Source organism: Seriola aureovittata, chromosome 14, assembly GCF_021018895.1.
Source record: "Seriola aureovittata isolate HTS-2021-v1 ecotype China chromosome 14, ASM2101889v1, whole genome shotgun sequence".
In the NCBI taxonomy this organism is placed as follows: domain Eukaryota; kingdom Metazoa; phylum Chordata; class Actinopteri; order Carangiformes; family Carangidae; genus Seriola; species Seriola aureovittata.
The window spans coordinates 18,302,941-18,327,340 of NC_079377.1; the positions used below are offsets into that span (position 1 = coordinate 18,302,941).

The 24,400-nt window shown below is 42.7% G+C and overlaps 1 protein-coding gene across 1 annotated transcript in view; it reads right to left on the reverse strand.

Moving 5' to 3' along the window:
- Positions 1-135: 135 nt before the first annotated feature.
- pcnx2 (pecanex 2) overlaps positions 136-24,400 on the reverse strand; it is a 32,110-nt gene continuing 7,845 nt past the window's right edge. Inside the window, exons 9-40 of the mRNA XM_056396153.1 lie at positions 24,012-24,162; positions 23,743-23,885; positions 23,238-23,316; positions 22,850-22,985; positions 21,522-21,664; positions 20,962-21,115; positions 20,566-20,598; positions 19,947-20,118; positions 19,706-19,816; positions 19,100-19,191; positions 18,646-18,755; positions 17,958-18,066; positions 17,322-17,414; positions 17,090-17,240; positions 16,149-16,290; positions 15,715-15,892; positions 15,379-15,487; positions 15,162-15,291; positions 13,611-13,669; positions 13,172-13,387; positions 12,822-13,075; positions 11,366-11,599; positions 10,750-10,853; positions 9,587-9,731; positions 9,098-9,328; positions 7,922-8,079; positions 7,621-7,737; positions 6,095-6,273; positions 5,605-5,771; positions 5,456-5,530; positions 1,400-1,576; positions 136-587 (exon numbers count right to left, since the gene is read on the reverse strand). Coding sequence (XP_056252128.1) covers positions 408-587; positions 1,400-1,576; positions 5,456-5,530; positions 5,605-5,771; positions 6,095-6,273; positions 7,621-7,737; positions 7,922-8,079; positions 9,098-9,328; positions 9,587-9,731; positions 10,750-10,853; positions 11,366-11,599; positions 12,822-13,075; positions 13,172-13,387; positions 13,611-13,669; positions 15,162-15,291; positions 15,379-15,487; positions 15,715-15,892; positions 16,149-16,290; positions 17,090-17,240; positions 17,322-17,414; positions 17,958-18,066; positions 18,646-18,755; positions 19,100-19,191; positions 19,706-19,816; positions 19,947-20,118; positions 20,566-20,598; positions 20,962-21,115; positions 21,522-21,664; positions 22,850-22,985; positions 23,238-23,316; positions 23,743-23,885; positions 24,012-24,162 — 4,532 coding nt within the window. The 3' untranslated portion in view covers positions 136-407. The remainder of the gene's footprint in view (positions 588-1,399; positions 1,577-5,455; positions 5,531-5,604; positions 5,772-6,094; positions 6,274-7,620; positions 7,738-7,921; positions 8,080-9,097; positions 9,329-9,586; positions 9,732-10,749; positions 10,854-11,365; positions 11,600-12,821; positions 13,076-13,171; positions 13,388-13,610; positions 13,670-15,161; positions 15,292-15,378; positions 15,488-15,714; positions 15,893-16,148; positions 16,291-17,089; positions 17,241-17,321; positions 17,415-17,957; positions 18,067-18,645; positions 18,756-19,099; positions 19,192-19,705; positions 19,817-19,946; positions 20,119-20,565; positions 20,599-20,961; positions 21,116-21,521; positions 21,665-22,849; positions 22,986-23,237; positions 23,317-23,742; positions 23,886-24,011; positions 24,163-24,400) is intronic.

Sequence of the window (24,400 nt, forward strand, 5' to 3'; positions counted from 1 at the left end):
GACACTGACTGGAGACCAGAAGTTCTCAGGGATCACATGTTGACTTCAAATAAAATATGAATTCCTGGAAAGCAGAAAACATTTTGCTTTGTGTGCTTTGACACAGATGACATGAGCAACATAGAAAGAGGCAGCCTCATTTAAAAACGTCTTTAATTCATCAACCGGAGCCAAGATCCATGTTTTCACACTTGTTTACATTCAGACAACGGGGTGAGACCACATGCTGAGGACAGGAGAGGAGGCAGGTTTGTGTGCATGGGTGCTCTCTCATACAATCCACTGTATGTTTGTGTATACGTGTAACTTTTTATACAGTCCTCTCTGTACGTGGTATGAGTATGGGCACTCTTGTGTGTGTGTGTGTGTGTGTGTGTGTGTGTGTGTGTGTTTGTGTTCTCCTTCTCTCAGACAGTCTTTTGATCCGTTGCATCTGGAGCTGTTGAGGAAGATTCTGACTCTTCCTGTGTCTTCTCTAATCCCTGGCTGGTGACCTGGCCTCGGTCACCTGACTGTGTGCCGTCTTTCGCTGTGACGGCTGCGTTGGAATAAGTCGCGTCTATACTCTCATATGGCTCTGATGTCCACTGAGAGAGACGGGAAGAGAGAGGAGACATAGCAGGGACACATTAGAGCAATAATCTTTGTTTATAGTCTGTATTGCACTCATGAACAGCGAGAGAGATTATTATCTACAGTGGTTTAATAACGATCAATGCTAACTTCTCTTCTTTACAGCTCAAATTTTCAGACGATACAATGAAAGTGACACAGTTAACATGTGACCGCCTCTCAGATTGACTTTACACTTAGACTTTAAATTCTCTTTAAGCCTCATGAGCGGCCCCTAAAGGCTGCAGCACTCCTTACACCTCACGATTAAAGTTGGATGTAACAAGTAACCCCCAATACAGTAATGTTTTGATGTTCACAGAACCTACCACCACCTCTACAGCTCATTAATCGTACAAACATCAAACAAGTAGTTGAGGTTTTATGATGGTTATGTGCCGGTCTATTTCTTGGCAGGAAGAAGATGTGAGAGTGATATCAATCCTCTCATCTAACCCTTGCCAAGGAAAGCAAATGAGCATGTTTTCTGAAATGTGAAACTTGTAAACTCGTGATCTTAGCGTGATATTAGCTGTTCAGTGGTCAAGAGTTGGTTTTGAAATGAAGGTAGTGCGAGAAGAAATGTCACCAAAACCAGACATCTGTGAGTAAATGAGCAGTAAATAAGACAATGTTTTATCAGTGTAAAACGTACACTTGTTCTGTATGTCTTACTCCTGAGCCTGAGTGAAGGCCGCGTGGTAACGACAGGGCCACGTTCTGTATGAGGCACTGTGTATAAAGAGGCAGGGGCTTTGCATGTCTACCTGTATGATTTGTTCCCTACCTGTGTGGCCCTGCTGCTGGACCTGTGTGAGGGCCCGATGGCGATGTTGACGCTGGACGACGACTGCGTATCGGTGGTGTTGCCCCCTTCAGCGGCAGACAGCCCAGAGATTACCAGGCCGCTGGAGAAACTACGCTTCCCAAACAGCAGGCTGAGAGTGGACGAAGACGAGGAGACCTGGAGAAAAGGCAAAGCACAGGGACTAAATGCAGTTCTTGCATATACTGTAGCACTGTAAGATGGTGCATAGGAGCAGAGACAGCGGGCTGTGTCTAAGAATAACTTGTAGTCAATAATACACTGTGGTCACATGCTTTGGCCATCAGCTGTTTGGATGATTTTTTTATGATAATGAGAAATATTAATCCCAGAACCTTGGCTTCAGCTTTGTGCTGATAATAACATCATCTCACTTAGCGTCTGCACAAACAAAATGTAGTGTACTTTAGGGGTTTTCCTGCTAAACATGGCACTATGTTAATGTACAAACTTGCTGCTGTGACATGAAAATATCACATTTCACTTCAACTAAAGGACTATATTGTATGTTCCTCTTATAGCCCCTCCTCTTGAACCACAAGCTGATTTTCACTTGTTTTATTTCTCCCTCTGTTTGTATGCTAACAATACAGTCACTACTTATCTCAGATGGACACTACAGGAACATATAGGTTTCCAAACATTAGGTGCAACAGGTTTTAATTTTTCCAATGTGCAATGAGCACTTTTTCTACTTAATTCTAACACATCTTATTCTGTCTCAGTTCCTCACACACCTTACCATCTTTTTAATACAGAATATGCGCGCATACTCCCAGCACTGAAAATAATCATCAGCTGTGGCTGTAATAAAGTGTTCCTGTAATTTGAAGACTTTTAATGACTTCATTCGTCTTATTGTGTTTATGTTTAATGTTTTTGAGACAATAAACATCTGAACTGAACCAATATTTATTTTGAGTACACATTCGGCTCATTGGAAATGAAGCCATTGGGCATGTAAGTGGTACCGTATATCCTCTGGATACTTTTTAAAATGAAGCTTAGGGGCACGTTCAATCAGGAAGACTATCTCTATTCTCCCTCTCTCACCCTGCTCCTTCTAATCAGCTGATTTCAGGTGCTCGGTAACCAATCAGATCGCGCCACGAGCTCAACCAGCCAATTAAGTTGTCCCCGTCATGCTTTAAAACCTGTTGTCCTTTCTCCTGTGGTTAATTCAGTGCAGTTGCTGCGAGCTTGTACACGTTCATCCCGCGTCGCGTTTGCATTATCGTGAGGCCGATGTCTTGCGCTGATCATCGTCGTCTCCCAGAGGGTTTGAATCTCAGCACGTCATGCTGCAGGAGATTTTCCACTTTCCTCAGGCGGCGGTCGGCAGCTAGGAGCAGTCCTCTTGGTCTATGCAGCAACTCTAACAGATGAGCGGACTCCTGCGTCTCAACTCTCCAGCCTCTCGCCTCTTTCTCAGCCACACGAGTTGCGGTTCAGTTGATAGCTGTGATCCCGTCCGTCGCTCGGAGCAGGCCACTCTTGCAGACTACACTTCACCTGTTCCCGACCCGACTTCACGCAATCCGCGGGGATCGCCACATCTCCGCCTCATCTTCTGTGACCACGGCCGCCCCCAGGCTCCGTGCTGCAGCCCGATCACACTCATGTTGTGGAAGCTGCTCAGCAGTCCCAGGCCTCATGTCCCAGGCCTCATGTCCCAGGCCTCCCTAGGTAGGCATCATTGCTCACGCTGCAATCACATGTTCATTTTGGGGGTAACTACTGCGCACAACTTTGAAAGCTCAAAATCGGCTAATCAGTTATTGTCGGGTTAACTCTGTGTTAACCATCCTGCCATCAAAGCTACTCCCATATCAAGCTCGTTTTCAAGCAGACGCTTCACCCTAAGTAAACATAATATATCCAATATTTGAAATTAAGTATTTTATATTTGTAATTATCAAATGAACCCTATCAGAGTTTGGAGTTCTTTCACATTGACATCATGTAGCTACTCACTGAAGTCAGCCACTTCTTGCTTATTTACTTGCAAAGGTTGTGATGAACTCAGAGCTAAGACTGTAGTTCCAGTAAAAGGTTCACTCCAAACAGGTCTACACGTGTGTGTGAATTATTTTTTTCTAATTCACTGCATTTCAGTCAGTCTCTTGCGATGTGTTTATTGCACATGTTCATATGGCGATGAAAATGAGCTTAATCGTTCAGCACCAGTATTAACCTGGGCCTTCAGTGATCCGATCACAAGTGGACAGTTCTCAGTACGTCAGTTCACACCTGACCTTAAAAATGCTTCTCCACATGCGTCTTGATTGACCACTTGTGATCGAGTCTCACTTCCCTGCTCACACACACACACACCATAGACTCTAAATAAAGAGAGACGTAGCCTCCGTGACGTCACCCATACCTTTCTGAAGAGCGGTTTTGAAGCTCAGAGTGGGCTGTTCTGTCGTTGCCATCTTGCCAGTACTGAACTAATCCAAAAATGGGCAAAGAGGAGGTGCGCATTGAGCTGAGCCCTCAATTATACAGAAATTTAAGCTTCAATACAATTTTTAAAATTAGTTATATAAAGATTCACCCCCCCCTCACACAGTTGTCATGAAGGAGGAAATTAGCGATAGAGACCAAAACTCTTTTGTACCAGGCTGCAAACATCTTTATTTCTGCTGTAAAGTTGAGGCATTTAACATGGGAATCTGTGAGGACTGACTCGCTTTTTGGAGCCGGCCTCAGGAGGTCGCAGCTTGGCACACAAGAACAATAACAACGGACCGGTCTGTCAATTTGGCTTAAAACAACAAAGGCATACCTGTTTATTTGCATATAAAACCAAGAAATGAGATCCGATCACAAGTGGTCAATCGAGACGCATGTGGAGATGCATTTTAAAGCCAGGTGTGAACTGACGAACTGAGAGCTGTCCACTTAGTGATCGGATCACCCGGGACGGATGTTAATACAGGTCTGAACAGGGCCTATGAAAGTGTGGCAGGACTAATCAGACTGTGTCAGAGGATGTCGGTAGCGTAGGCGGCCCTTCAATGTGGCCCAGACCACCACTGGATGTGGTCTGAGTGATCAGATCTCAAATGCATCCTCAATGCCTCTTGGGTGTATTCACACTAGGGTTGTGCAGATGTACGATGGTATCGGTGATCGACGATCCATTAGAACTATATCCGATTGCTCATGCCTTTGCAAATGTCAAGACAATATTTGACTTGTTTACCCCATTAATGTAGTTACTTATTTAAATTAATACTAAATTGAATTTGCCTGCCACAGTTTAAGTCCATCTCTATTCTCCTCTCACCCTACTTGTAATCAGCTGATTTCAGGTGCTCGGGAGCCAATCGGCTCGTGCCACGATCTCAACCAGCCAAATCAAGTTGTCCCTGTCATATTTTAAAATCTGTTCTCCTCTCTCCTGTCGTCAGCTGTCATTTCAGTGCAGTTGCTGTGACCCTCCTTCACCTCCAGTCTTCATATCCAGTCAGGCCAAGCTCATCACTCTCATCGCATCCAGGTCTGCGTCTTCTCCTCTTCCTATCTTCAAAATCACCGCCAGTGTCTAGACCCCAGGGGGTTTCCTGTACTTTGCACAGCCTCGCCCCCTAATCACATATGACATCACGTTGTGGTTTAACCACCAAAGACTCTCACATCTCTCCTTTTTCCTATCTCATTTTGCACATGGCAATAAAAGTTTATTTGTTAAGCAAATGAGTCTTTCCTGATTGGAAATATAAGGGGGTTTAAGATAAAAATAGTCATTGAGGCTGGGTTTCTCTAAATCTACTTTTAATTTGAGTATGCTGCATACAGTCTTCATTTTATAAGAATATTACCATTTGCAAATACTTCCTGAAGTCTATATATTTGATTTCAGTCTGAGATCATGTACAACTTCTTTATTTTTTTTTTATTTTTTTTTTTTATTTTAAAAGTTGTCAGTTTTGAAAGCTCTGTCTGTTAACCATGTATTGTAGTGTGTTAGCCAACAAAGTTTGTACGTATAGAAGTATAACACGCTCTTACCTGGCTGGAGCGCTGCTGATGCTGCGCTGCCTGGAGCTGCGAGCTGATCCCTCCTGCTCCTGAGAGACGAGGGACCTGAGGAGAGACAACGATCCTCTCGTCACTTCATTCCCTCAGCACACACACGCTAAACTTAACTGTGTGTTTACCTGGGAGAATATAGAGGCTATGGACGTGTTGAAGGACAGTTGACTGTTGGACAGACGCTGGACGAGCCCATGGGTGGAGCCTGAGTCCAGGATGGGCCCCGATTGGCTGCTGACGGGGGGGCGCTGACTCTGAGGCTGCACTGACCGACTGCGGTACTCTCTCCTAGCTGCAGACACATAAACATACACACGCAGAAATACACACTTTAATGATTCAATTGTAGCTGAAACAATTAATTGATGAATCGATTAGTGGAGCCACAGAAAAATAATTGGCAACTGCTAAATGTTTCAGGCCTTTAACAAGCACAAATAGTGCAACAGAATTTCTCTGATTTCAGTCTCTCGAATCGGAGTTTGAAGATGTTTCATTTGGCAAAATTTCAGGTAGGTCCCTGTTAAGGTCACAATAAGGGAACCAATGCCGTGAATAGAAATTTTCCACAAGGATAATGAGACCTGGTTTTTGTGTGTGTGTGCTGGTGTGTACCTGCGTTGTGGTGTCTGTGGCTGTGTGTGGTCCTGGCTCTTTGCTGGTAGAGGCTCAAGCTGTTGGAAGTGACGGAGGACGGGCGGTTGTGACTCAGCGAGGACGAACCACCGGCACCGCAGTCCACATCCTCCATGTTCACGCCGCTGTTACAGCTGGTCAGGTTGTCCTTACGCACCCTACAGAACACACACACACACACACACACACACACACACACACACACACACACACGCGCGCAAAACAATGATTTACTTATTCATGTCCACATCAGTGCAAAGGACACAAACTGGCAAAGGGCCATCAAAAATTTAGCAAGCCTTGACTATTCCAGCTGGTTAAACACACACACACACACACACACACACACACACACACACACACACACACACACACACAAACCTACACTCAGACAGAGAGGGATGTTGCGTAACTGTGCTAGCATATGTGACACACACTAGTGCAGTCTTCCTCTTAAATTAGTTAAATGCGCTCTGGCTGAGGAGGCGCGGCTCGTCTCCTTGGTTCCTCAGCTACTTAGTGAAATTAAGACAACACCTTTATCTGAAGGCCGATGAAACAGGATTAACAATCTAATCTGAAAGGAAAACTCAGCTACTAAGAAGCTTAAGAGAGAGCCACACACACACACACACACATATATATACATAAACCATTAGCTGACCCGCAGAGGTTAATGCAGGGCCTATACAGTAATCATGCTGAAGGTAATGTCTGAAAGAGGGATTGAGAAGGGAGAGAAGATGAAGGGAGAGATGGATGTAGAGGACGAGAGAGAAGGAGGGAAGTGAGAAGCAACATTGCAGCTACAGCAGAAAGTCATAGCGTTTGGCTGCCCTCCCACTCTGCCCTCCCACTGTCCCTCTACATGTATTTAAAACTACATTAAGCACTGACTTCCACTATGTCAATATCTGTAAATCCAGAGAAGCACTCACTCAGCAGCAGCCGGAGCATCACGCTGCGGTGTGCACATTATCCAGAGTGATTTACACCAAATACCCGCAAAAGAAAACACAGAAAAAGATTCTTTTATCAGCTTGATACTTTTTCCTGCTCTTATGAGAATGACCTATAAAACCATATTTTAGCTGCTCAAGACTGAGGACATCTGAGCAATACTCCTCAGCTGACAGTCAGTTAGTTGATTGTAAGAAGCATCCCAGTTTTTACTTTAAGTGTGCACTCTAAATACAGCCAAATAAATCAAACCATGCCTTCTCTTACCCTCTTACCCCGAGGGTCTTATTCTAAGACTCTGAGACTGATGGTTTTTCCGGGAACTGAACCCATGACCTTTCAGTTACAGCGCTGTCTTTTTTACCCGACACTGAACTAAATAAAAAAGAAAAATTATGAGGGGAGGATTTGTTTTTCTACAGCACGTTTATCATGTGAAGTGTTAATTGAAGAGCTCAGTCAAAAAGAAGGCAGGTTGAGTGTGAGGAGGCAAGGAGAGAAAGACAGACTGCACTATTGACTGAGATAGGAAATAATGAACTGACCGTAACCATTTAGTGCAGAGCCAGGAACGAATGGAGTCCAGACTTAAAGCCCCTCCTCCAATGCTGCGGAGCGTACGGTGTGTTCCTGCATACGATGTTGTCAGTGGTGACACATACCTGGAAATATTATGAAATAAATGTCATACTATCAGTCACGCGTTAAACACCTCCAATCAATGTAGTTTGAGATTTTTAAAACCACGCACGCTGCAAAGGTGAAGGCATCAACAAACACAGCAGTATTTCCATCAACGCAAACTTTCATGCCTAAGCTCTGTGTGTAGCTGTGAATGACACATACATGGGGTATCCCAGCGGCTGGTCGCAGGACGAGTTGACCATGTTCCTCAGCGCTTGCTTTGAGTTCTGGATGCTGCCACGTTCCGGGTTTCGGTTCCGGAGAAACACCAGCTCTTGCTGCTGCCCCGCCCACAGACCTCGCACACACTCCTTATTGATCTGCAGAGAGAGATGCGATAATAAAGGAGTTCATAGACGAAAGACTCAGAGAACATGATGGTGAAATTACTTTTTAAATTTATGTTTTATTATCCTGCATTGTCATAAAACATAATTGTAATGGTATTGGCTGGTCTCTGCCACTGCTTATGATACCAGGAAATAATATACTGTATATCCTGGAACGAGACAGAACCATTGTCATCTGCTCACGACCGGAAACATGGGGGAAGAGGCAGCCTGTCCGTCTGATCATCTCATCTAATTCTTGGTAATAAGGCAAATAAGCATATTTCCTAAAATGTCAAACTCCTCCTTTAACATCATCCCATAATGATGAACGATTGAAACTTTAAGTGCTAATTGTAGTGAAAGAAGTAAGGCACTTGGGTCACATCATCAGGGATGATCCGATGTCCATGTGGTGCAGTTATTGTAAAGCAAAAATGAAAGAAGCTTCTGGTGCCATATATAATGATGCATTCAGAGTCTTGCTCAAGCTTCCAAGATGGACAAGTGCGAGTCATATGTTTGTGACTAGATTTGTAAATTGCGACAATTTTATTTTTTGTGTCATTGTCCTGCAGGATGTTTTATTTATTTTACTTTTAAACTGATAAGGGTCGCTGTGTCTGAAATAAAGTTACTACTATAGTCGTTCAGTTCTTGTGCTGCAGCTCAGCCGCTGTTCAAACCTACTATTTTGTATTCAGATATATTCAGCTGCAGTCGACACTTGGCATCAGAAAGCACCTGAGCTGGGTCTCAGGTGAGCACTTGTGGTCATGCTTTTCCCTTTTCTGTTCAGATTTGACTTAGTGATGATGAAGTACACGTCTGAGCGCCGCCATACGGACAGAAACGTGATTGTGCTGGATGTTTAGTGACGCACCTCAAGGATGAACTTCACAGCCAAGTTGTCCAAGTTGGTATATATATATTTTTTTTACATTCATTCACTGTCTGTACCTACATTTCCTGACTGTGCCTGCAAATTGAACCACGGACAACCTTTTACCTTTATAACCTTGAAGCTGAGGTGGCGTTTGTAAAGCATGATGATCTTATACTCGTCCGTGCCGTCATCGATCATGTGTCTCAGCGTGAGCAGCGTGTCGCGGCTCGATAGCACCGCCTTACGCCACGCAGGGTCACTCTCGTGGCAGATGACCAGGCTGCTGCGGTAATTTGTGATGGCTTCGTACAAGATGGACGCTTCCTCGGTCTCCTCCAGACAGGTGAAGTGATCCTGAAAGGGCAGGAAAGGCATGATGGAGCACTGGGGGATGTAATCAGATTTTAGGAAGATGTCTATTCCAGGGAGGAGAAATGACCACCCTAAAGGTGTTATCAGAAATGCAGAATTAGTCAAAACCTTCTCTGCATTGAACTGCAAGAGAGGAAAAATCAACACAATAAACAGAGGTAGACAGGAGGCAGGTTTACAGTCCCTGAATTACACCATAAAGATACAGCAGCAGCCATTTAAAAGCACCGTGTTCTTTACCTGGTGCAGTTTGAGGCTCATTCTGACAGCAGGAGCCACCACTTTCTGCAGGAGGTCCAGATCAGCGAAAACCCACTCGTCTTTTGTGGCGATGCGGAAGTCGCCTTTAAACAGGGTGTTGAAACCATACAGAAATGATTCCAGACTTCGTGGTGGGAGGAAAGTGGTGGAGGGATGAAGAGGGGGAGGGAGAGAGAGAGAAAGAGACAGGTTATGAAACTATGAAATATTTTTAGACAAAAAGTCATTTGAGTGCAGTGTGCAGTGACAGTTATCCGTCTGACTGATGTGGATGTTTGAAGATTTAGATGCTGGCGCCCCCTTCTGGTGCACATGTCTAACTGCAGGTGAATATCTACTAATGCTGAACTTAATCCTGATTTTACATCTAATACATAACCTTTCAGCACCTTTACATCCAGTCAAATTCTACAACTGTCGTTTTTTGTATTTTATAAATAACACGAAATACAAAATTTCAGAATGCAGAAGAACACGCTCAATGCTACGTTTAATATTAATGTATTTTTACATTAATTAACTTTATTACATTTTCAAAGTTATATTGGTATTTTCCTGGTAGTTTTTATTTTATTGGTATTAATTATTTGTATTTGATTAAGCAATTAATCCAAAGAAGAATAATTTTTTTATGAAGCCCCAAATCACAAATTTGAACAATATCAAGCTTAAAGTCGAGGTTGAGTTTGAGTTTGTTGAGTTTGTCTCCTGAAAAAGAAACTGTCTTGTATTGAATTTGCTCCATAAAAACATACAAGGCACGAAACGAAAAGTTGCTGAAAATACAAGAAATCCAAAACATGAACTTTACCATTCACCTGTAAATGTCACTCGTGGCCACTGTGGTCTCTGTTCAGCAAATGTTACAAGGATCATACAGTAATAGGAACCATCCAGTTATCTCAGCTGCTGCCTACCTTTTGTCTGTCCTCAATGAATTACTCATTAATAAGTTTAACTCAAAGTGGGACACATATTTTTAGTGACTGTACTTGCACAGTGGGACCCTGTGGCTCTTACCAGAATTCATTAGCTCATACTGAGAGTACAACACGCGAGTAAAATCCTGTTGTAAGAATCCCCACGACCCTCCCACACAACTCGGTTCAGAGAGTGATTACAGGTCCTTTTCTAAGGTTTACCTGTTGGACATGTTGTGTGACGCCGTGCCGAGGGATCTCCTCCCCAGGACGGAGAGAGCGTAGGACAGAGTAACCAGAGGAGAGTCTTCATCGCTCTCCACAGGCTGGACACAAATACAAAGAGACACAAGACAAACATGGAGATGCTGGTGTACGGGAAAAAAAGATTCTGCCTTCTCTCATGATGCATTTGTGGTTATAAAATGTTGCTTTGTCATGCAACCGTTTTCCCCCCAAGAACAATTTGCAGCTTTTGCTTTTTCCCTTTTACTCATCTGACATTTCTGAATTAAATATAATAGCAGAGCTGAATTTCTATGACTAATTAAACATTTAACTAATTCAGTCAGTCAGAAATCCCCCAGTTCTAGCTTCTCAAATGTGAATATTTGCTTATTTTCTTTGCCTGAGTAGTTATTATAGGTTGGTGTTGTTGGTAAGACAAATTGTTCACTATTTTCTGACATTTTAAAGATGAAATGACAAAGCAAGAAAAAAAAAAGATGAATCAATGAAATTATTTCACAGTTGCAGCCATGAGAAACAGCAGTAGAAAATCACTCAGCTACTCTAACCCCAAAATGAAGTCCAATAGAATAATCTTTAAGTGATGTACCGTCTCCATCTTCCCAGCGCAGTACTGGATCCACTCCAGGTAGACGTTGCAGAAGCTGGCTCGCGTCACCCCCTGCAGGCAGTGCACGTAGTCTTCATCGATCTTCACACTGAACACCTGAGGGTCGCGCTCAATGTGGTGCCACTTGGTGTAGGACTGCAGTGCCTCCTGGATGGCGGCGTCCTTCAGCCAGGTGGACAGTTTGGGCGAGTGGACCAGGTAGTAGATGATACTCTGTGAGGGGGGGGAGGGGGGGGTTCAGACAAGATTTCTTTTTTTTTTTTTTTTTTTAAACTCAGACAAGATAAGACGAGAGTAAAATGCTAATCGCAAGGAAAGTAAAAGGGAAGGAAGTGTTGTGTGTTGATCACATCTGGAATCAGCTATTGGCAAGCTGCCATTTGTAATTATTAGACAGGCTAATCTTTAACAGCCTGTTTAAACAAAAGGAATATTCAATTTTCTGTCCGCCGCTGGAGACAGGCTGATTGAATGTCAAAAGCTGATGCATTATTAACGCCGCACTAGGTTCCCTTCAATACCAGCGACTCCTGATGTCAAAATAATCAAATCTGAGCTCTGACACCGTCAACAGCAGATCAGGTATAGCACATGTGGACGTTCTCAGATGCTTCAAACCAGAAGAAACGACTCTGGACTGAGGGATCTCTTGCTGCTGTTTAGTTTGAAAACATGTCCTGGCATCTACAGCACAGGACATGTTTTTTAATTCCCATTTTTCATTCTGTTAAGCACTTTGTAACTTTGTTAATTAACATGCTACATAAAGTTTATTATAAAATACTAAGGGTCTGCAGCTATGCTAGCAGCTGCTGTGAATGCTATGATGGTGCTAGCATAGAGAGGGGCATGAACAAGAGTTTCTACAGACGCATCAACATCTTTCCACCTTCAAATCATCCAAAATATTTCTGGAAGCTCTAGCCCCATCTTTTTTTTTTTTTTTTTAATGTAGGCTGAAGAAAGTGGTGAATTTTTTTTTTACTTCAGCGTGTTTATCAGGTATCCAGCTTGTTGAACGTAGTACAGCTCAGCAATATGGATAAATAATCAGTATCTTTTAAGAGAAAATTAGATGTCAGTTTGTCAAGTCAATGTTTTTGTTTTTACATTGCACAGCATGATGAATGGAAGCATTTCATTTTTAGTGCTTAACAAAATGAAAGAAAAAGATGACTTAAAAGATAGAGACAAAAACAAGATTTTTAGTGTTAATTTCACCAAAATGAATTTCATGAAGTCTGAGATAGTATATTGTCAAAAAAAGGCAAATTCTAAATATTGATATGTTGCACAGCCTTAGTGGGAATATGTCGGTATCTGTTGTGTTTCATATTCCCAGCACTCATACAATCATCTAGTTCTGCAACACACTGCCGCAGTATAAACACATCCTCTCCTCTCCTGGGTGTTTCAGTTTGGCGTGAAACCGCACCTTCAGGTAGTAGGTGATGAGCAGCTTTCGGAGGTCGTACACCTGCAGCATGGTGGCGGCGTTGTTCTCACTGATGCTGTAACCCTCCAGCAGGTACTTGGTGGCCATCACCTCCCAGGCCAGCCAGCGCAGGTTGAAAGCGGCGTTGCATGACAGCATGTGAGGCAAGTGGCCCGGCTCGCAGCAGCAGCACGCGTCGTCTTCCTCCACGCCCTCTGTGATGGCCTCCACCTCTCGCTGCTGGCAGTATGTACCTGCAGATGGAGAGAGATGGAGGTGTAGCAGTGAGACACCGAGTTATTTAACCGTCCATTCTGACTATGAAGGAGGTAGGGATGGTCAGACTGTACCTCTGAACTCCAGACCCCTCAGCTGGAAAGTGACCAGCCCGTTGCCGATCTCGATCAGATGGACCAGGGCGTTGAGGTAGTCAGAAGCCAGAATGAAACAGTCTCCGGCGCTGTAGTTGCCCCATCGGCCCAGCATGAGGTCGCCACAAAGTGAATGCTGCAGCGAGCGAGTCAGGTACTCGTAAAAGATGGAATTTAGGTTGTTATCATCACAGCCTGCAAGAGAGAGGCAGGGCGAAAGCGAAAGGTCAGATGGACGTACGAGTGTCAAGACACAAATGAAAAGATTGTGGAAAAAAAGTTGGTAAAGTTCAGTTGCTTCCTTCCTATAACGATTCTAATCTACAAGAAGGTAATTTGTGTCTTTTGTGCGGATATGGATAAAAACTTAAATTCACAATATTGACACAGGAAATTGTAACTGTAAGAAAGGACTCACCTGTCTCCTTATCCACTTGGGACACCAGTCTGCTGTTGGAGTTGTCAATGCGCTTCGTGCTGCATGGAACAGGAGGCAGACAAAAAAACTGAACAAAACATATAGAGCGACCACTCATGCTACGGTGACAAGTATTTCTCGTGTAAAATAGGGTGAATGAAACGCAACAGTATCAGTTTTGACTCAAGTCTACAGCTATTTTCAAATGACAATCCCCAAAGCAGACTGAGAGGAGCTGATACAGATAATATATATCACTTCAAAATCCTCTCAGGACTGCTTCACTGTTGTTTCTCAGAAAAGAAATCACTGATGAAGAACAAGTCCTCTTATAGTGAATCTCCTTCAGTGCCTTCTGAGGAACGAAACGCATCACACTGGTTGTAAATGAACACCCCTGCAGCAACACTTGAAACTAAATATTTCAAGATGAAGAACCTGAATAAAACACGTGCCTCCCTGTCGTCCGTGCACCGAGATCTGACTCCAGCAGAGATGAAGCCGTCATTGGTTTTAATGTCACGAGTTTCAGTTCAAATACTGTCAACACAGTCTAAATATAATCACGGGCTACCTCGTGTCAAATCACTGCAGTGTGCACAACAAAGCTGCAGGAGTATTTTTGGAGTGCTTTCAGCGAGCTGGAGCACAAACGGTCTCTTACATCAATAAGTGAGAGGGAACAGAGGGGTTACGTTGTGCAAGTGTGAGTGAGACAGAGAGAGGGGGAGGAGGGGACGTAGTGTTTATCTGCTAATCCGCCTAGCTTCGCTCAAAAAGATGAGACTGATTCGAGATGGAAAAAACAGACAGATGTGAAAAGTACACCCAGCAGCAGTAGAGGCAGTGATGACACGTGTCACATGGATACAGTGATCAGTGATGTCACTTCACTTCTGAGGTGTTCAACATTGATTTTGATGACAAATATTAATTTTCAAATCTACCCAGCAACACCAAAATAAAAGAATAAGGCTCAACATCTCTGTGACCCAAGTCCAATGGCTCCTACTGGGGACATACATTTTTAAAAACAAAACAAAAAAAAAAATATTTCAAAATATAAAAAATATAGTTTAATTAAAACATTTTTTCAAAATAATAATTTCCTAAAACAGGCGGGAACTGTAGTGTTTAGTAAATGTTACAAAAACAGGAGGAAATAGTGCAGGTTGGGGACTATTTTTAGCTGTGGATTGTGAGTATTTATAGCAAGAGTCTGGGACTCAACTAACACAAAATAAGCTACAGTGCTCATGTTCATAGTAATGAAGGAACACATTGATGAGTTTTTAATAGTTTTTGGACAACACTATGTCATGGAGAAATAAGATCTAACAGGCTGATTAACAACACTTTTTAATTGGTATGATTAAATCATTATTGGTCTTTCCACAGGATTTGTTGACAATTCAACCTTTTCTTGAACTGGCAGCTTTCAGCATTTCTTCAATCTAAATTCACAATGTGAGCAAACGATTTTCAGTGCCACCTCCAGACTGCTTGGGAAGCTCACGCCACACCCACTCAAACACTTTATCTGGGCCTTACTTGTAGTTTCGCTCCCAGAACTTGATGGGCCGTGGATAGGAGGAAATGAATATGGCGCTGCCCAGGAAGGGGGCCAGCGGGGTGTAGAAGATGGTGGTGAGCAACGTCTGGAGCAGCAGCATAGCCGAGTCTGGACACACACCGGTGAAGGAAAGAAAAGCAGGTACACTTTAACACACACACACACACACACACACAGGATTTAGAGAAAGGATACGAGGCACTGCAAACGGCTGAGCGAAGGCGTGGAAAGCGCTGCCCCAGGCGATCTGCCAGGGAGCGATGTAAACCAGGATGAAATGGAGCTTCAGCAACAGCTCACGCATCTGGACAGAAACACACACACACAGTCTGTGAGAAGAGCTCAGCAGAATACTGAGAGCGACACGTTTGAAACATTTGATGGTAGCGTCTGTTGTTTAACTCACTAACCTTTGTCCAAAAGGAAAATAATGTTATATCTATTACATTCTTCCACATCACTACAAATGATAATAAAACCTCAGGCTTGAAGAAACTATATCTGGATGCATCTGCTGTATCTTTCTCCCACCTTGTGGAAGATGATAGACATGATGAAGAAGTCCAGCAGGAAGCTCTCGGAGGCGCGCGGGCAGTCGAAGTGGAAAAAGACGAGTGTGAAGAGCAGAGTGAGGAACTGGAAGCTGGGGTTGCAGAAGGATGAACGCAGGAGTTTCAGTCCAGCGACTGTCGTCAGGAGAACATCACAGCTGGAGGCGGAGGCAGACAACAGATTCAACAGCTGGGTCACCACACACACACACACACACACACACACACACACACACACACACACACACACACACACACACACACACACACACACACACACACACACACACACACACACACACACTCTCACACACACACACACACACACACACACACACACACACACACACACACACACACACTCTCACTCTCTCTGATGATGCTGTGTGTTTGTGGCTGTGTCTGTCCACTCACTGGATTCCCAGCTTCTTGCGGTGACTGAGGGCGAATCCGTCATTAGTGAGTGCGCTCAGCACGATGGCGGGGTACACCACGTACTTCTCGAAGCACAGGAGCCCCACGTACAGTCGCTCGAACCACATCAGCACAGCGTCCTCTGATAGACAAGCACAAATAAAGAATAAACTCAGATCAGGATCACAGATTTCCAGAGACTCAGTGCAATGTTTCTGGGAGTATGTGCTTTTTGTAATTCAGTAAGAGACATCATGCTGATAGGTCATAATCATACTCATCATATTTATCTCAGCCAAGGTTGCTATCTCAAAAACTATCTAAAAGATTTTGGTGGAATGAGATGGCATTCCATCAAACGGTGGTGCAATAGCAACCTATATATCTTCATAGCTATTGGGTGTGAATCCAACCTCATGGTGCCACTACACAAAAAGTCAGGTCGTCACCAATGTCATTAGGATTCATCATCTGGGGACCATGAATGTCTGTACAAAATAATGTGCCAATCCATCTCACAGATGTCAAGTTATTTCACTGGACAAGTGAGACTTTGACCTGCTGGTAGTGCGACAGGGTCACCAAAGTCAGAGAGGATTCATCCTTCGAGCACCAAATTTCATAACAATACATTGACTAGTTATTGAAATATTTCCTGTCTGGTCCAAAGTGGGGGAGTGACTGACACCCTTACAGCCAGGCTGATAACATGTCTAAAAATCAAGGCCATCTCCGTCAAATCCTCATTACTGTCCATCACTCTGTGGATTTGTCCTGTATGCAGACATGGATCCAGGCACAGATAAAGAGTTAAACATTTTGTACAAAACAAATTTAGAGACCTGTGCGCTTGTGAAGATGGTGCCCGTTTTCTGCTCGTTGATCTGGGGGTTCACATACTTAACAGTAAATAATTAAGAGACACTTGTAGGTAAGCTGACCTCTAGGTTCAAACTGGTGGTACTCCTTCGTCTTGAGGACCGGGTGGGAGATCCACAACCAAGGGTGGTGCTTCCTCAGCTGGGGGATCAGGTAGTGGGTGACAAAGCCTACTGTTCCCGCCAGAGCGTACAGCACGATGGTCACAAAGGGCTGGATACGAGCGGTGTATAATGTTAGAAACATGATGAAGATGAATATTTCAACCAATAAAATATAAAAAATGTATCTCACCTTGAGAGACAGGAACACGGTACTCGCAGTTATAGCGAAGGTTAGGATGTAGGCGACAGAGCACACGACCACATCCGACAGCAGAATCTCCTTCTGTGGAGCACAAGAGGGAGGGGAAGCTGCAATAATTCATAATCCACACCGAATGAAAACACATTTGTTCGTCAGACTCATTTAGGTGTGTGAATACTCCTGTCTAATTGTTCTGAGCCTTTAGTTTTTGCAGATCAAAGACACAGCAGCTTGAGAAGAGTTAAGAGCTTCACAATCCCCATTAATACTGTAAAAGGCGGCGGGAGGCTTGTTTTCTCTGATGCATAATTCCCTGTAATTGCACACAATGATCGACAGCAAACACTGTTTCATTGTCTGGTGTTTAAGGCGACTCACATACAGGATGCATGAATTCCACAACTCAGGTGCACAGTGTTACCTAGTTTTGATTTTTTTGTGATAATTATTGGAGGGCTACTGCATTTCAAAACAATAGAAACTGTTCAATAAATCCTCAGAGGAAAAATGATAATGTATTCAGAGCTGAATTATCCAATTGTCTGATTATAACCTGAACTCATCATCTACTGATGAAACAAAACTGCATTACACCAGTTTATTTCTATGTTAATCCTTAGTTACCATCGAGCTCTGCAGTTTCTCCGGCAGTGGGTCTTTAATGTCTGTAGTTTCCTCCTCCTCTTCCTCACTCTCTCCCAAGGCAGGCATTATCTTTGACTTGATCAGAGATCTGTAATTAAAAATGTCACACGTGAATGATGGGGACTTTAAGAACAGAAGGATCTTATTTGTTGAATAACATGAGCTTTTTTTTTTTTTGTTACGAAACTGAAAAAGAAGCAGAAAAGAAATGGAAAAAGTTGAATATCTGAATAAACTAAATTCTTTCCTTACAACAAAAACAACAAAACTCACATGTGAATGTTTTGTAGTTTCACTTCTTCTCTTGTATTTTTAACATTGTTTTTATTTGGCTTGTAACAGTTTGTAATAAAAGTATTTGAGGAAAAGTGAAAAACAATGTTTATAAATATTATTTTCCCTTTCTGCTCACAATTAACTCTCAGCTTGTGTGGAAATTACTAACAATTAATAAAGTAGGAAAGTAGAGGCAGTGCATTAACCATCCATCCACATTTCCTCTAATGCTTCATTTATTTTAAAACTATTACAGAGTATTAAGTGGATGGTAGTCAGGCGCAGTCTGTGCACGCTAACATCTCACACACACACACACACACACACACACACACACACACACACACACACACACACACACACACACACACACACACACACAGATACTCACAGTAGTACAGAGGGGTCACTGCTCTGTCGGCTGAGGTGGTAGGAGAAAACTACCAAAAGGCCACAGAAACCAGAGAACAGAGCTGGGGTGTGCTGCTCATCCCACGGCTCCTGTAACCACACACACATACACAAACACAGTGTGAATCACACCGCCATGTACCTTTTTAAAACTATTTCTTTTATATCTTCACGGTTTAAAAGCTTCTTCCCCCACCAGTTACGATCTTGTAGTCACTTTTGAAGGATGACTTGCAGCACTTTGTATTTTGCTGCAGCTCTGCTTAGTTCCATCAGTGAAACTCCCTGGCTGCACGCTATTTATAACTGCCTGTCTTCTTCTATTCCTATAACCAGGAGGATGACCATGAACACAAACTCAGTACAAATAGAAAAAAAAGGAGAAAAAGGCCTTTGCTGTGTGTTTTTTTTTATTTATTTATTTTTATTTCTACCTTGAGAGCTCCGAAGCAGAAACCGTAGAGCAGAGACAGAGCGATCAGACTGCGTAGGATGCTGTAGACTGCAGAGATGAGACTCGTAGCAGCTGAGACACACAAATTGGAGTGAAAATACGTGCAGAGGTATTAAACAATGAGAAACAAAGCCAAGCATGTACTGTAGTAGTGGTACTCTTATGGGTTTTAAATCACTAAGATTTATCTTTACTTAAAGGCCCAGATAACTTCTCAGGTAATAATGTCATGACAGCTGTTTGGTTGTTCAGTCAGTGTCAATCAAATCTGATTGATTCCCAGTCCTGGTGATGCAGGTTACCGGAATTTAAGTGATAAATTCTTAGTAAATAACACAGAAAGATAGACAGACATATATTTAAAATTTTGGTTGCTCATTTTTAGTCATGAGTATTTAATGTTATAGACAAATAACTGAGATTCAAAGTCAAGTTTTCAGGGGCTTTAAACACTGAATACACACTACACACAGGCATCAAACCAGAGACACAAACCCACAGATGCCTCCAGTATAAACAGAAGATTAAAATTAACATCCCTTTAGGATCTTGATTAAAGAACAAGATTAGAAACAGTGTTACCAACCTGTCCCTCCAAAAAAATGCATGTCAATCTGCTCCAGCAGGTAAATGGTGAAGGTGTTGATCTGAGGGAAAAGGCCCACCAGGAAGGTGATTGGGAAGCAGTAGGTAAAACCTGTTTAATGCATAAGACAAAAGCCGTTTCTGTCAAGGACAAGAAAATAAATGATATACAGAAACAAATAAACTAGGTGCTGTGTAATAGGACTGTCTGAAATAGAAATCTCCTGTATATTTATCCCTACCCACTAACAGGTCTCTTAAGAAGCCCAGTGCGTCATGGCAGACGATGGTGACCCCGTACAGGGTGGAGACGGGCAGGTCCTTCCGCCTCAGCAGCTGCTCCAGCAGCCAGATCAGAGCGCAGAAAATACAGAAGTAGACCGCTCGACTGTAGGCCACCAGCTGGTTGTGACCCTGGAGAGACACAGACGCACATGAACACACACAGGTTAGGGTGTTAGGAGGTTCAGCCTGATTTCCAACACAGTGATATAACAGCTACAGCGAGATAATACTATGAACGCTGCTACAAATTTGGGTCACATTAGGTTGAGTGCCCATGTGTCTTGCACTTTGACTTGTTTTCACAGTAACTTGATGAAACTAAGCTCCAAAAAGGGACAGACCCTCTGTGGGCACATTGCATCAGTCAAATCACAGTAAAATTATTATAATGAAAAGGGAACTGTTTTGATAACATCATAGGCCAAAGACTGACAACATGCGTCACTGAAGAGGAACACGGGTCACAAGTTGAAACTAACCAACAGGGATGTAATGGATGAATGAAGTTTCCGAAATACTGGCAATTATTATATTATATACTTCTGAGATTCAGTAACAAAGCGACATTACACTCACATGTGTTGGGGAAGCCGCATCTGGTTGAACACTCTGGAAAACAAAACCACAGAAACCAGTGCTGAATCTTTGTTTGGAAATTACCATGAGAACAATTGAGAACAGCAGTGACACTAGCCAGTTCATCAGAGAAAAGGTGAGGAGGAGCAAACAGGAAGTGGCAAGACTGAGGTCAGTTTTACTTGTGAAAAACATCAGCATGGCAGACATTCCTCAAATACCATACACTCTAGTTTCAGTTGTGAAATGTTTTCACTCTTTCATTTGGTTTTTCTCGACAGTAAATGTTCACTCTGTAATAATAATAATAATAATGGCTGAAATGTCTTACTTCATAGAATTTAGTGGGGGCAGCATCGACTGCTTCAACAGAGATTTTTTTAATTTTTTTTTTACCTTCAGTAAGGAATACTGGCAGCTGGCAATGACCAGGCAAAACTGGAAGACCCAGAAGTCTTTGAAGCAGCCGTGGTTGAGAAGCACAAAACCAAGGAAGGAAACCAGGAAGGCCATGAAGACTGCCACCAGATTCTCCAGAACATCCTGGTTTCTATACAAGAAGGCAAAAACAGATTAATAATAGTGCAATCAGTAGCTCATTAGGTACACAGGTATCACCTCGTTAATGAAGAGCATCATTCCTGCACAAAGCTGATGCTCATTTGCTGCTGTGTTTAAAGGGAAAGATAGACATTTAGCTATTGAGCTGTTGCTCAACTGTGTGGTTGAATTGAAAAGAAATTAGACTGATTGATCAACCTGGAATTAAATGACACAAACATTGACTACACTGGCCAGAACTGATGTGATATTGATGAAAAGGATGGGGCTAGAAGATGTACTGAAGGCTTTTCAAGAACAAGAGTGTTTTAGATTTAAAGAGACAGGACAACAAACATAGAGCAGAGAAAAAACATCTAAAAAACACAGACAGTGGAGAGAGTTTTGTGTATTACCTGTCCAAAAGAGCGAGCAGGGTGAGTCGGTCGTATAAAATGTTGATCCACTTCCCGGGAAACAGTTCAAGTTTGTAGTAAATCTTCCGGGTCGGTTTTTCCTGAGTGGAAGTCTCTGATGATTCATCCAAAGAGTCCTCTTCCTGCACAAAACACAAATAATTTACACCCACATGAATTCAGCGGCAGTGACACAGGAGAGAAAAAGTATCTGATGCTTTATATCTACATGATTTTCAGTCTGCAATAACTCAAAACACAGTCAGGGTCATAATAGGTACACAGAGCAACATCTTTTTCATGCTGTACAACAGAAGTATACACACACACACACACACACACACACACACACACACAAACACACACACACACACACACACAAAGTGGTGCATTAATGATTCAGCAGCGAGTCTGTGTTGCTTCAGCTTCAACAACAGATCCAGGCACATTATGTCACCGCTGCTGGTTTGCATCCAGCCCTGAAGCCGACCCAGTCAGGACCGATCTTATTGTTTCAAACAGCAGCAACGACTCAAGTCAGTGAATCACAGTTTGACAAAGAGAAAATACTCATCATATCATAACATTTATGTCACTGGGTCACTTTTATTTGTAAATTCATCCATTTATTTTTCTTTAAAAACGGTATTGTTGAATTTTCTTATTTATGTATTAATTAATAATTTTAATATTTAATGTATTTATTGATTGTGTGCTGACTGGCAATTGTTTCATTTTGTTATTTATTAATAATTTTGGACGAATGGATACATTTATTAATTATTTCTCTGAGTTTTAACTATTTAGATAAAGGTATCCGGTGAAGATTTTGTTATGTAAACTTCACTTCCACTGATTCTGACCAAAACACATGGTGTGTATCCTGGAGGCCTAACACATGTCCTTATAAAACATTTACAAAACCAATTTTTGGAAGAATCTGAAACCTACAATACATTGTTAACATCCATGTTTGCTTGCCAGCAGTCTTCTTGTTCACCATCTTCACTGGCACATTGCTACATTTTTCGGCATGTAAAATAGCATGAAACCATCGGGGAGAACCAGATATTATATCTCCCATGCATGAGCTTGCATGTGAGTCCTCAGGTGCATGCAAACAAAACTGTAAAAAACATAGTATTACTAGTGGTCAAAAACCCACGGGGCACCTCTAACAGGCTGCTAAGAGCTTGTTGGAAGACCTCACACACCATACTTCCATGCATATACTGTAACTGTTTCTAGTCTTAGCAAATCAGGTTTAGTAAATAGAGGAAGCTATTGTTATGTAGAACAGTGGAGAAAAAATGAAGGTAGATGGAGACCTGGAAGATCTCCGGGTGCGTCCTTCGTGGCCGAAGCCTGTGCGCAGGGATGATGCGTCGCTGGAAAGGACAGTCAGCGTGACCTCCCACCAGGCCGTCCTGACACTCCGAGTTGGAGGAAGTCGACAGCAGGTCACTGAAGACACACACAAACACAAAGGTTACAGGCTGACGTCCATAAACGAACAAACCTGATTACCTGAGGTGAGATGAACTTGAGGGAATGAAAAGAAACACAATGAAGCAAAGGAAGACAATTAGCAGGTAAAGAAAATGAAGGAAGAGGAAGAAGTGAAAAACAGGATAAAAAGAGGCTTGATGCAGGTAAAGGAAGAGATGATGAAGAGGAGGAGGAAAAGAGAGTAAAATAAAGAGTTGACATCAGTACCACATGTTGCCAGTGATGAGCTCGGCTCCTAGTGGCAGGTTGAGGGCTCTCTCTGCATACAGCTTACGAGGCCTGTCTCCTGGTGAAACAAGCAGATAGCATACAACTTGTCCAAAAATTCCTATTTGAATAAGTAATGCGCGATAACTAATATGTGGGCTTTATTCAGCCTTACAGACAGACACCCGAGACTGGACTGTGACTGAACAACTGAACAGCTGAACATATTGGAGCCATTCCAAAAAAATGTCATTTAATCTGCCAGCTTTTTTGAGCTGTTTCAAAAGAGAAGCCATCAGCTGCTGGCACTGCCTCCCACACACGCTGTATATTTGTGCAAATAATATCAGACCATCCCAGCACACTGACTGGGTGTATCTGCAGCACCTCCTTGTTGTTTCTGACTACATGTGACTCATCGCTGTTTGTCTCCAGCAAAAAAAAAAAAAAAAAAAACAAAAAAAAAACATTACATATGCAGGAACTAATGGGAATTACTGCTTACTGTGTACAGTATGGAAGGTGTAGGCCTCTTCTTTGTTGGTGGCCTCTGGTCTGCAGATGACCTGCAGCATGGAGCTCTCTGACTGTGAGGTTTGCGAGGGCAGGGAATCATAGTCCGGATCTTTCTCTCTGTCAGTCTGTGGACTGAAGAGAGAAAACGCAATCAACTGGAGCTCGGGAACGCTTGATGCTCGAATCTAAAAGGTTTGTACTGTGAATTCAGCTGTTTGCATATGTTACTGGTGCTTGTGATTCTTTAGGCATACGTACCTGTCAGGGGAGACTATTGGGATATGTGTGGGTGGTAGAGCCTGCAGTGTGTCGGTAGGCAGGCTGGTGGGCGGTTTGGGTCTCTCTGGTTTGCTTTCTGTCTTGGTCTCTGTTACTGTATCATCGGGTCTGGAAGTCATACTCAGATTCTCTGCAAACAGATAAAAATATTCATAAGTTTTTTGGTTAATTTTCATTTAAAATCTAGGAGGAAGGAAGGAGTTGCTCACACTGACAAACCACAGAGAACTCTGACTCTGCAGTTTCCCTCAGTCCTATGGAGAGTTTTAGCATCATTCAGCTCATTGTTTTGGTTTTAAAGGCCCACAACTTCAATGTGTTATGTTGTTGAATTTAATACATGATACTAACATAGTAGTAATATATAC